This window comes from Myzus persicae, unplaced genomic scaffold (assembly GCF_001856785.1).
Source record: "Myzus persicae strain clone G006 unplaced genomic scaffold, MPER_G0061.0, whole genome shotgun sequence".
Classification (NCBI taxonomy): domain Eukaryota; kingdom Metazoa; phylum Arthropoda; class Insecta; order Hemiptera; family Aphididae; genus Myzus; species Myzus persicae.
The window spans coordinates 1,193,665-1,206,944 of NW_019100581.1; the positions used below are offsets into that span (position 1 = coordinate 1,193,665).

At 29.6% G+C, this 13,280-nt stretch overlaps 1 protein-coding gene across 2 annotated transcripts; it reads right to left on the minus strand.

The window, feature by feature from the left end:
• Nucleotides 1-1,333: 1,333 nt before the first annotated feature.
• LOC111034344 (zinc finger protein on ecdysone puffs-like) lies at nucleotides 1,334-10,027 on the minus strand. Of its 2 annotated transcripts, XM_022315520.1 has the most exons (9): nucleotides 9,831-10,027; nucleotides 7,036-7,381; nucleotides 6,821-6,889; nucleotides 6,294-6,397; nucleotides 4,041-4,080; nucleotides 3,899-3,976; nucleotides 3,567-3,818; nucleotides 2,234-2,944; nucleotides 1,369-1,800 (listed from the first exon to the last, which is right to left on the minus strand). In XM_022315520.1, the coding sequence occupies exons 2-9, from the start codon at nucleotides 7,375-7,377 to the stop codon at nucleotides 1,369-1,371; spliced, it is 2,028 nt and encodes a 675-aa protein (XP_022171212.1). In that variant the 5' UTR covers nucleotides 7,378-7,381; nucleotides 9,831-10,027. The 2 variants fall into 2 exon arrangements, with proteins under 2 accessions (XP_022171220.1, XP_022171212.1); XM_022315528.1 differs by lacking the exon at nucleotides 9,831-10,027 and having other exon boundaries at nucleotides 1,334-1,800; nucleotides 7,036-7,377.
• Between the last annotated feature and the right edge of the window lie 3,253 nt (nucleotides 10,028-13,280).

Here is a 13,280-nt window from a genome sequence, read left to right on the forward strand (position 1 = left end):
GAGCCTTCCCCCCATTGAGAATGCACATTCTACAGCAGTTATTACAGAATAACATTATGTATAATGTATTTCTCAGATAATTCATTGGTCAATTAGAGAACCTACTAATTTAATATGCTCTTCGTAGGAGCATTGTTTAATTGACAAAAAAAGAATAAAAAGATTAAGCACAATATATTTTATCAATTGCTATCAATTTCTCCCACCATGTGCAATGAAAATATTAAATTAAATTTTTTAAGTCCCCTTATGATGTATACCAATTCTTTGTTCTCTCACATTGACTAAACAAAGAAAATTATCATATCTTTGAAATCACACACAATTACAATATAGTAATCCATATATGAACAAAAACAAAGAGAAAAACCATGCAGTGGTGTGAGGTATTAGATATAATATATTATTAATTGTATATAAATATATATATGCAGTATAAAAGTACAATTCGCTTAAAAACAATAAAATTGGCAAATATTGTAGCGAGTAATATACGAATGTAGTTAAGAGTATGATAATTAGGTTAAAAATACAAATTTCACATACAATTATTTATGTATTACACTAACATGTTAAGTACACTTGTTTTACATAGATAATGTTGAATACATGCACTTAATGTGTTATGATTAATTTGTTGGAACATAAAAATAAAAACTTATACAAATTACACTATTTCAGATGATCTACATTTTTTCTTCAATGCAACTGTTTTATGAACATATAATAGGTATATTCAATTATTTTAAAGGTTCCTAAATTTAAAACTAAAACTAAAATTAGATTATATTATATTTAATTTAATTATCAACTATATTATGTTTTAAAAACCAATTTTACTTAGCAAAATACCAATAAAATATTCAATTTATGCATTAAATTTAACTTACACAAGTGATTACACTAATTTAGCTATTTTTTTTGAAAAAATCTAAATTTTAACGAAATTAAGAAATTTTAAAAAGAAATTAAAGTCTGCTTAGTTATAACTATTATTTTATTTTTCAATAAAATAATAACTTGTTATCAGGAAAAAAATATCTAAAAAAGTAGAAATGTATAATTTCTAATACCAAATTATAGACATTATATAAAAATTAATTTAAGTCCATAATTAAAAACATAAGTTGCACATTTTGAATAATAATACGATGGTAAGGAAACTATACTGAACACAATTCCAAATATTTAGTATACTGTTTATAATTTAAATGGTTATTATTTATTTAAAATTGAATGATATTTTGAATACACATGAATGAAGAGTATTTAAAAACAAATAATCTTACAAATGAATTATTGGGTACTCAATTATTTATTCTGAAGTTGTATATCCTTCTTCTTTTTTTTTTTTTTTTAAATGTGATTTTAGCGACTTGACCGACCTCTTCTTGCTACTCCTCGACCACGGCCACCACGACCACCACGTGGTGGAGTAGTTTTGACAGCTGGAGCTGGAGTTTCTTTAACTGGTTCAGATTCTGGTTCAACAACAACTTCACTAGTTGTAACAGTGTCCGCAACTACTGAATCTTCAGAGTTAATTGCTTTCAACTCTTCATCAGGAATTTCAACAGCAGGTACATCAGATTTTATCTGTTGGACATCGTCATCCATAGGTTCAGACTGAGGTTCACTTATGCCATTCTGCTCAACTACGGGTTCGCCGCTTTCAGTTTCATCCAAACGTGCTTTTTTCTCAGGTTGTTCAATTTCATTTTCTTCTGTGTTTACCTCCTCTTTATCATCATCTTCTTTCTTCTCTTCTTTCATTTTACGTTTTCGATTGTTGATTTTAGCCTTGACAAAAAAAAAAACCGTATTTAAGCAAATTTTATCAAAAATATTATATTATTCATTCTATAAGACTGGCCCCCCACATATGGTTAAGAAAAGCTTGGACAACGACCAAACAGAGAAATTATATGACTTTTGGGAACAAGATACAGAGGAAAATATGTGGACCTATTATCAATGAAATAATGGAGAACTGGTGGAGCAAATATAACAGACCTGTACAATATGTTAAGACTAGCACCAGTAAACAAGATTTATTAAGGGCCAAAGGATACAATGGTTAAGTCACATAATTATATAACTCCAGGAGTTGAGGACTGGAGTGAGGCAATCCAAGATAGATACAAGTGACACAGGGTAGTAATGGTTGAAAAACTTCTTAGAGGGTATGAACATCAGAAGAAGTTAATCATTTTTCAAAATAAATTATACTTACATGTAATTTTGTGATAGTGGTGAAGTTGATATAATGTGAAGCAGTTTGACAATGTAAATCTGCTTCTTCATCATTCTTCATAAACATCGAACAAATGCGGCATACATATCCTCCAGTTTTAACTACTAGTTCGCGGCCAACAACATTAGCAGGATTATATTTTTCCTCTTTTTCTTTTTTAATCACCGTTGTATCATCTTTAGCAGTATCATTTAGTTCCTTATCAATGTTATTTTCTTCTTTGGAGTTATTATTTTCTGCTTTTGAAGTATCATCGTCTATTATTGAAACATCATTGTCTTCTTTGGAAATTTCGTCCTCTCCCTTGGAAACATCATCCGCTTCTTTGGAATTGTCATTATCTTCTTTTTCCTGTTCAGTAGTATCTATTACTTCATTATCTTTATTTTCCTCAGATTCCTTTGCAACGTCTTGATCTTGATCTTCTTCTTCTTCATCTTTCATATCTTGATCATCGAGCATATCTAATTTTGATGCTACAGGAATTTCTTCTGATTGTTCATCATCTTCAATCACAATCACATCAAGCAATTCAAATTCATCATCTTTAAGATCTGGATTAAACTGACGGCGCTGTTCACCAACTTTGCGTAAATGATCTGAAGATAATTTGTGATCATCCCATTCCAAACGAGTATGGAATAATGTATCACACATTTTACATTCCGGATGAAGAAATTGTTTCAATTTCTAAAGCAATATGAAATTTTAGTTATTATAAGATATATATTTAATTAATAGAAATTGACTTACACCATAGGTTACAAAAGTAATAAATTAAACTCATACCCATGAGATAACATAACCGTTTTATACATGCATAATGATAGTAGGGTCCGGTCCAAAACACCATTACCCCCTTGCTTAGTGCAACAACGGTTATATAAGGCCAAACCATAGTCGATAAGTGGGGGGTGTGTAGGATCGGACACGGTAATGTTTTCGTATGGGTATGAGGAGTATGGATATATAAAATATGAGCAAACTATATGTGCATTAAATATAGATATTAGAATTTTACGGATATTTTCAACAAAATAATGAAATTATTATTGTTTCATTGATAAACAATTTTTTATGTAAAATAAACGAATTTATAAATATTGAAGATAACCAATGTTGAATATATAACAAATATCTAGTACTTAAATGCACCTATTTAGTTGTTAAAACTATGCATTACAGAACAAAATGCATGTAATAAGGTATGACTATGTGAATCTTAACATTAAGTTGCTGAGATCAGACATGTACATTAAACAATATTTAAGTTAATGAATAGTATTTAGATGTTATTAATTTAGGTACTTACACGATGACGATCACTCTTACGATGTCCAGTCAAAGGGCCATAGAAATTAATATTGCACATAGGACAGTAGTTCCGGAACAATGGTTTTGCTTTCCCTTTATTTTGAGCTTGCATACGCTCCAAGTCAATTTCCCTCTGATTTTCAGCTGCTTTAATCTGGTGGCGCATTAACTCCACTTGCATTTTGTACCCTTCATCCAAGTATGTCATCATCAATTCATGAGGACGACCGCGGACATGTTTCTCAAAAGACTAAAAAAGTGATTTTTTGACATAATCTTGTATTTAGAAACACATTGATATTAAAAATAATCACATCAACTATAACTTACAGCTCCATCCCACATGTGTTTTTGACAAACGTGGCAAAATAATACAGCTGTCGGAATACCATCATAATCCACATGTTCCTAAGTTATTGATATAAAATGAATTAATTACATTGTATAGTTGTTAAAATAAAAATGTAATTACTTGGTCCGTTGTTTCTTTTTTGACACCATTTGTTTCATTACTAGAATTATAAAAAAGAATAATAAAAAAAAGTACATGTTAATAAAATTAATTATAATATAATTAATATATAACATACAAATTAGGAATTTCAAGAAATATACAAAGAATACAATTTTAAAGTAAAAATTAAACCTCAATTTAAATATGATAAAGCAAAAATTATACAATTGAATATCAGGTTCAGTTGAAATATGATAATTTACTCCACACAAAAATATCAAAATTGTTATTGTCTCCAAGAAAATGGATATATGTATATACCAAAATTAGATTATGTTGTATTTATAATCACTCAAAAAACTTAATCATAACAAAATATATTTAAAAATAAACAAAATACAATATACTTGGTTGAAAAAGTATGGACTTGATAGCACCTTAAACAGGTATTAATTCCTTAAATGATAATTCTGTGCACTGAGAGATGATTTTAAGAATTGAAATATTTAATAAAATTATATTAGGTAATAAATTAGGTACATACAACAATAAATCTCAATTCAAAAGTTGTAAATTACAACTTTTGAATATAAAATAACCATGAGAGCCGGTGTTTCTTTATTTCCTGATTAAGAATGGGTGATACACCCACATGTTGTGTCTTATTATTACTTTTAATATTTGAAGTAACAATTTTGGTATGTCTTACACAGTAAGAAGAGGACAACAGAATCCACCTCTATCAGGAAAAAAACTTAAATAAAATGTGATTTATTGTAGTATGTGATTCAACATTTATACCTCACAAATAAAATGTTATTTTAAGTCCTAAACTATACTCCTAATTAAAATTTTATAGAAAAGTCAATAAGGTATTAATGGAAAAGATAAAATTAAATCTTATTTTATTTAGAATTAATAGAAAAATTACATATTTTGAAAATACATAATTTGTATTTGTATTCTTGAGATTTACACCTACTCCTTCCTCTGCACTACTGTAGTTTCCATATCAATTTTTAGAAATGGATTTGCCGAAGGTTGATTACTTTATTAACTGCATTCATCATCTGTCACTTAACATTTCGTTGAGTTTACCTTCCTATCTCAATTATTCTGAGAAATACAAGTGCAATAAGTACCTAACCTATATCCATGAGGTCATTGTAATTTAAGGAAAACTCTCTACTTATTGTTTTATGTGGGTTAGAGACGCTACAAGCAATCGTAATATAATTAATAGTAAACTTAAATCAAAGTTACCTAAAGTTGAACATGTATAAAGAATGGTCATAAGTTTAATGGTTAGAATTGCCATAAATACACCTCAAATAATAACTGTGGATCAGTTTGTTTCAGAATATTTTACTTTAAAATTCATATGTATGAATAAATATAGAAGATTTACAGATTATTAATTGAATAAAACAAAATTTTACATTCCTAGTTATTATAGAATAATGTACTAACCATTGAACACTTAGATTAAATTCTGTCAAGATGTTCAAATTTGGAAGAGTAAAGACATTCTCTTTACTTTAATTAATTATACAACAATACACTTTAACAGAATTTTAGTTAATGGATTACTTGGTTGAATATTTTATACATTTATTTAAATAACTTTTTTGAAATTGAAAAATATAATAATGTTATACATAAGCGTAACGAATTTATGAATAAAATATTATTCTTTCAAGACTTTAACAAACAAATGCTTTTCACTAAGATATTAATAATATAATAATTTTTTTTGGTTTTACATAATGAATTTTTTAAAAATAGTCAAATTAAATGATTTCATAACAATATAGACATTTAATAGCATATATATTATAATTTTAATTAAATAAACCCCTAAATATAATTAACTAAAACTATAAAAATTAGTATATTAATTAAGAAAATGGTAATACATACAAACCAGCTTACAGCTTATAAACAAATAAGATACTTACTTGATACTTATATAGTTAAGGAATAATTTTTACAAGTTATAAAATAGGTTTTTGAATCCATAAAAGTAATAATTCTAGTAAGAATACAAAATTATGTATTAAGAAGAGAAATAAATAATAAGGGTTAAAAGAGTAGAAAATAATAATTCCTATTTCTTCTAATATTTGAATAAAATGCAATGGAATATATGGGCGGATAAAATAATTTAACTGAAGAGGAATTGCCAAATGCTTTTAAAATAGCAGCGAAGAATTATATAAATATATATTTATATAAATCCGGAATAATAGATTTTATGAAATGATTCCTTACCTCTTATCATTTTTATCCGCTTCAGGTTTAGAATCCTTTTTCTTATCGTCCTTTTTTGGAGGAGGTCTACGATTGCGATTATCAGGCCTGCGCCGGTTTTGGTTCTGGCGGTTATCAAACAACCGATCAATTATTGTGCCAGGAACAGAGAGATTCGATAGAGCACAACAAATGAAAAACAAACTCAGATGAGATTATGAAATTTGTTCGATAATTCGATTGCCAGCGAAACGAATCAGCCAGCTCCAGAATTCAAATTGCCAACGGCAACAGGCCAAACTCAGATTAGCTAAAACGCTCAGCAATAAATAATTGGCAAATCGAAATAATTATAATAGAAAGTTTAGATATACTATTAATATGATTAGTTACTGTACAAAAACCTAATTTAAACAATTTCCTAATAGGTACTATTAGGAATATTTAAAAACCTATCCAATTATTTTCTTTAAATTTGTAAAATATTTAAAATGTTAAGAATATATAAAAGCTTAAGTACTAATTTTTGAAATTAAACTTAGTTTTACCTTAAATGATTCTTGTCTTCTCACCATTCCAGGGTTTGGACCCCAATTTTGGCTACTTCCGTATCCGCCCTACAATATTTAATGTTTAGATTTACATGTAAATAAACATAAATTAATGAATTAAAGTAATCTTTAAAAATTTTAATAAGTAGTTGGAATATACAATAAATTCTTATGCATTATTATCATCTACTATATAAAACTGTATTTATTACCTGATTAGGTGCTAAAAGCTTAGATAATAAATCATTAGCAAGAGCCATTTGATTGGGATGAACATTAGGCATCATCCCACCTCCTGGGGATACACCAGACTCCCAAGGACTCATTTTTGGGTTTCTACCATAACTATTGAAATTATTGAAACGGCTGTTGCCACCTCCATTGAAATTTCCACTGTTGCTGCTGCTGCCGCCGCCACCACCACCAACTCCTCCACTTCCATAATGGCCAGAGCCACCATAATTATTAGCGCTTTGACCATAAGAATTTCCATAGTTGCCACTATTTCCAGCACCATAACCACCACCACCACCACTTCGACGGTTGTAAGACATTTTGCTGTTAATCAAATATACATAAGTTAAGATTAATTATAGGTACCAAAAAGTACCTTATTCAAATTTGTATGGAAAAAAATTAGAAAAACTGAATAATTTTAAGTTTAATCATTCTACCAGTAAATACCGTAGTAATATTTTTTTCCAGTTAGAATAGAAAGTATTTAGTGTTCTAGAGCTTGTTGATAGTTCATCAATTTGGGAGAAAATTAAATGAACTTTAGATCAAGTATATTATTTAAGTTTTTCTATGTACCTATCTTAAAAAATGTGAAACATTTTAATATTTATATGAAAAGGATTATATACGTATACTTAGTACAATCTGTTCTTATGTAATACCTAGGTAGAGAAATTAAAAATAACAATTAATAGTTTGATCAACATTTTACTGGATAAAATTATAGGTACTTTATAATACAGAGCTCATATTTTGTGAGCTAAATCTACCCAGTTTTCATGAATTATTTTGTATAAACATAAACATTTTATATCTACAATGAAGTGTGAACCATAATTATAAAACAAGATATACCTAAAAGTAATGTAAATATTGTAGCAAATCGCAAGACCACTTTTGGATCACAATCTTTATTTTTGTAGTAGCATCTTTGTGTACAAATCATGTATATTTTAAAACACTTAATTTTAAATGATTTGCATACAATTTAGATTATGATAGAATCTATAATTGAAGTATACTTATTTTTGTTTGGTTTGTATTTATAAAATAAGTAGAATAATAAATATTTTATTTATATTATATAATTTTAAACATTAAGTCTATTTAGAACGTTACTGTCTCAACATATTAATCTGAGCTGACAGGGAGGGCTGTAGCTATATATGGGTAATCAATTTATTATTATATATTTCTATGTTATAAATAAAGTCTTATTATTAATTTTGATATTATGATTGTAATATTTGCAATAACCTAAGTTAGACTTAATGAGAAATATGAAGTTACAATACTATAGAAAATATAAGTAGATATTTTATAAATACAACTAAATGTGATTGTACCAAACATAAGTAGGTATATGATAAAATAATTAGTACACAGAATTATTATCAATTTTTTTTTTTACAATCAATAATTGGAGGCAACCTTGTATTTAATTTAATTATAATGTTAATAAATTATTCAATTATAATTATTAGGCTTTTACTAAAAATTATAAAATGGGATTTAAAAAAATGTGTTAAGATGAAATACAGTAGTCTTAATCTACTCCTAACCTAACTATGGTCTCGATTACCATGGTCTTTAGCAGAACTATCCAGTCATGAAAATAGGTAGTGTTTAAACAATGTCAATATATTATGATGTGTTTGTAAAAAGATAAATGTAAATGTTATATACACTAAATTAATGGTCCAATAAAAATGTATGTATGAATTTGTTTAGTTTTCTTTAAATACTATATAATATTATTAATTAGGTAAGTAATTTTTTTAGTAATGTAAAATAATAGCATTGTTGTTTTAAGTGATATTTTGAGGATTAACCGGGGTTTTCATTTACTTAATGGTTATTAATGCTGTTTGGGAAACTGATTTCAGTTATTTCTCTCTTTTTCATGCCTACATGGACGGCTACACACGATGTAACTGTCTTGGTCAAGCGCTTGTAAATTATCCGATATCGTTGTAAAGGTATAGGAGATTGATTTCATGTTGTACTTGAATCAGCACAGAACAACATGTCATTACTCATTATCCGTTGACCGTAACACGCGTCAGGCCTATCAGCCTAAATCGAAATTGAATGTACCCTCCCCCCCTCCACAAACTAAAATCAGTCATACCGTAATAAAATACCGATTAATTGGAGTATTCGAGAAGCGAAAAATTCGTAAAAGGGGCGCAGGTCCGGTTTGGTGCAGCAGCTCTGAAAACCGAAATGTGGACCACTGGTCTGGGCGTAAGTAGGCCAATCACCTCTCACGTGTATCAACACGTATGAGTGTACGACTCCATGACGCGTGCCGGTCGACCGGAATCGTCAAAAAATCGATACTAAATAAAATCACGGTAAACCGGCATCTGCTATCAGTCGTTTTAATATTGAACACCTAAACAAATCGTCGGCGAGGCGTATGCAGTCTCATAAACATGATAATGATTAATTAACAATAATTCGTACGATAAACAACTCGAACGTTGTCGACAGGTATGATATTTACATACCGATGCCGCGATGGGGATCGCGTCAGGGGAACGGCGTCGGCGCACGCACCGAGATAAAGTACACGACCGAAGATATTTCTTAAATTAGATCGACGGTCGCGTCGTCGACCAGTTTAATATTTCGAGTGTAAGAAACGAAAATTAAAAATATTAATATGCCACTATCGTTTATACGGCGGTTCTCAACGTGTCGCGTACCCGGCGCGCGCCCTGTATGTAGTATTGTGTTGGCGTCGGCAACTGCTGCAAATACTCACGGTTAAGTCGTTGTAGGACTGCGGTGATATCGATGTGCAGAATGTGTATAACTGCGATTGAGTTTTTTGAACGAATTTGTTAGCACAGAACGCACAAAACGAACGGAATCGACGGACGGGCTAAACGCGAACGGCGGCACGAGAATAGTGTACGAAAACTGCAACTAAAATGGCGGAAACCGACGCCGAAACTCGTAGTGGTCCTGCCGCAGTGTAGGCAACTGTCGACCGGTGTTGCGTCTTGCAAACAAACTTATGTCGTGCAGTCGTGTGACGTGTTTAGACTATATATTATCACAAAATAAACACTAATTAGTCGAGCTACTATATAGCGACGTATTAAAATTCGCTTATTATAAAATTAAAGAATTTTTGTTCTAATTTTTCCTCTCTAGGATTATTATAGAAACATTAGAAACGTCTTTACCTCCACGAGACGATCTCTCTTTATTACTACTGTAGTCGTTACATCGAAACCAAAGATTTGATTACTCAACTTGTTATTTTTTTAAATAAGTGTAGGTACTTTAATTCAATTTACTTACAGTTTTTTGGGGGAGTTTATTTTATCACTTTGTTTATTTTTTTTATTTAGTAAGTACTTTTCTCTATTTTTCATTCTTTGTTTGTACACTTTAGTTGGCATATTTATAATTTCGAACAAGGCAATAAGTTACAACACATTATCTAGTACACAATAGACTAATTTATATATTATAATTTAATTTAATAAGCAATGGTCGATAACAAAATGAAACAAATAGTAAATACTCGAATGTGAGATAGCATTATAGCAATAATCTTGTACTGCGGCACATCACACGAAATGGAGTGGGGCAACCGATCGGCACGACAATTAGTGACAACCCGAGAGTGTGATTCCAGCCATTCCAGGTTCCTTTATAATTCGACGTTTGCACGTTGCCTTAATTTATAACCGTACGATTTCGATGGTTTTTGCAGAAAGATCATCTGCAAAATTTGTCTGAATTTTCCAATTTATTAGGTATCAATTGATTCTGTAGATAATTAGTTTTAAAAAAAAAACGACATTTACTCTGTTTAAATGAGCAACTCCTGCTTCCGGATTGAGACACTAACAGCGGGCCGCGGCTTTATTTTTTTACTGAACTTGCTGGATTATTATTGTGTAGTAAAATAATATTATTATAACCCGGGCGTCTGTGTTTGGTACTCGGTCATTTAATATTAATAATAATTTATCTTTTTTTCCGCGGTACTCGGCACTGTGAAGGGGTCTGCCTATACATAAACCGCCAAATAAGTGGAGAAGGAATGAGGGAACGATTCTAGTTTAGCAACCTATCGACTTTTGAATTTTAATATTTTAAAAATGTGTGTTTTAGGGTGTTTTATAAGAATGTAAATAAAAAGACGGATAAATTTAGTTTTGAAATTATTGATAAAAAAACTTCAAAGCGTACATTTTTTGTAACGAGCATTACAAAAAATACTTAGAATTGAATATTTTTAATTTGTTTTTTTCAAAATGTGTGGTATTTAACTATCAATAAATTGGTAAAATCAAAATTTACTTTTGAAGTTTTATACATTTAAACACCTGCGCACAACACTGTTCTGCCAAACGCAGCGCCCATTAAGAATTTTGATTTTTTTATCTACGTATTTTAACCACTTAAGTCTTAAAGTAACATTAAAATTGATTGCCTGCTGGCTGCAGTCACATTCTAAGCATTTTATTTTTAAAAAATGCGCGTTACGAAATAAATGTAGGTACTTTTTAAAGTTTTTATCAATAACTTCATAACAAAATTTGTCCGGCTTTTTTATTTTACATTCTTAAAACAGTAAAACACCCAAACACACACAATATGGAAATAAAAATTTCAAAATCAATGGGTTGCTAAACTAGAATCATGCCGAAGTAGGTACCTATTCGATTCAGAATTAATAGATACTTGGTCGGATCATATTATATTTATATCCCGAATCGTGGAAATGTCATAGACATATTATAAAGATCTTAGTATTAATATCATGGGACTTGGACCTTATAAAAATTATTATATAATGCTTGGTATTGGCACTGACTATATGAAACTTATGTTTGACTCTGAGCGGAGTGATGAATGTATTCATTTTGTAATGATTTGTGCCAGGGCGTCCCTAGACAGTTTTCAAGGGGGGGGAGGTGCGGACCTTTAAATTCAAATTTTGATCATTATTATTTTGTTGTCAATGAGAGTAATTGTATGCATTGAAAACTGTTATGAGGGGGTGGGGGAGAGGCGAATGCCTCTTCGCTCCTCCTTGGAGACCCGCTTAGATGTGTTTCAAATTTTTTTTTGTGTCAGTCATCATTTTTGTCCAGTCTTTTGCGCATTAAATTACTTCGGTTTTCAACTTCACATTATATAATAGTGTCACATCTACTCAAAAGTGATTATTCTCTTTTGAGACAGAGGAGAGATACAGTTTTTTTAATTTCTTAAAACTGTAAGGGCGATGTGAACAAATGTAATAATATTTTTGGTATCCATTATAGGTAATTCATATGTGATTAAAACAAGAATAATTTGAATCAGTTTTATACCTAAAATTAAAATGCCTTGCATATTTTTTTTTCTTTAGAAAATTTGGTGAAAGTTGATGAATAATTATTTTATTTTGAGACAGAGTATAAGTGTAGTGGTTTATTTATGGGCATCAATATTTGTTTTTACTTTTTTCAATGATAAAACACAATGGTTTAAAAATTTTTTATTAATATTACAAACATATTTTTAGTGTTAACCTTAAGTTTACCAGAACTTTGGTATACTTTTAAGTTTTAAAGATAAACCAACCTTCTTCTAAGACTGAATCATCTGATTTATCAGTCATAAATAATTCATGTCCAGTAAGTTTCTTACTTTTTCCCTCTTCATTTTGGTTTTATTTTATAACTCATACATGTTCTAATGTTGAACTTCTACCCTAAAAATGATTGAACTGTAACTTTAGTGTCTTCTAAATGTTTCTAAAGGAAAAATTATGCATTTACCACAGATGCTTTTCAAGTTGGTAGAAGTAATTGTAGAGTATAGTGTTATACATTATTACATAATACAGCGTTTGAGCGTTTCCTAAACTCTTGTTTGGGCTGGCCCGGTAATTTATATTTTTCACCTTCGTGAAATCGTGACCCACCAAAATATTTTACATTTATCATTATGTAATAAAACGCAAAATAAAACACATTTGAATCATCTCTCCCGTCTATTTGACTTCTTCTTCATACTTAATAGTTTAAATTATCAAAAGAAAATGATAAATAACAAATTTAATATGAGAATTTCATTAAATTCTGGGACCCAGTATTAAATTTTGACGGCCCGGAAGTGGGTTGCGACCCACTATTTGGGAAACGCTGACATAATACAATCAATACTTACTAATTCAGATTACATTTCTTTTTGGTGTCTTTTA

What these genes read in the sequence shown, in the direction of transcription:
- LOC111034344 (XM_022315528.1), bottom strand. Translation starts at nt 7,377, where the DNA reads ATGTCTTACAACCGTCGAAGTGGTGGTGGTGGTGGTTATGGTGCTGGA. An exon ending in AGCTTTTAGCACCTAATCAG is followed by an intron (nt 6,890 to 7,035) that starts GTAATAAATACA and finishes TAAATATTGTAG; the next exon opens with GGCGGATACGGAAGTAGCCA. An exon ending in GAAGACAAGAATCATTTAAG is followed by an intron (nt 6,398 to 6,820) that starts GTAAAACTAAGT and finishes GATAACCGCCAG; the next exon opens with AACCAAAACCGGCGCAGGCC.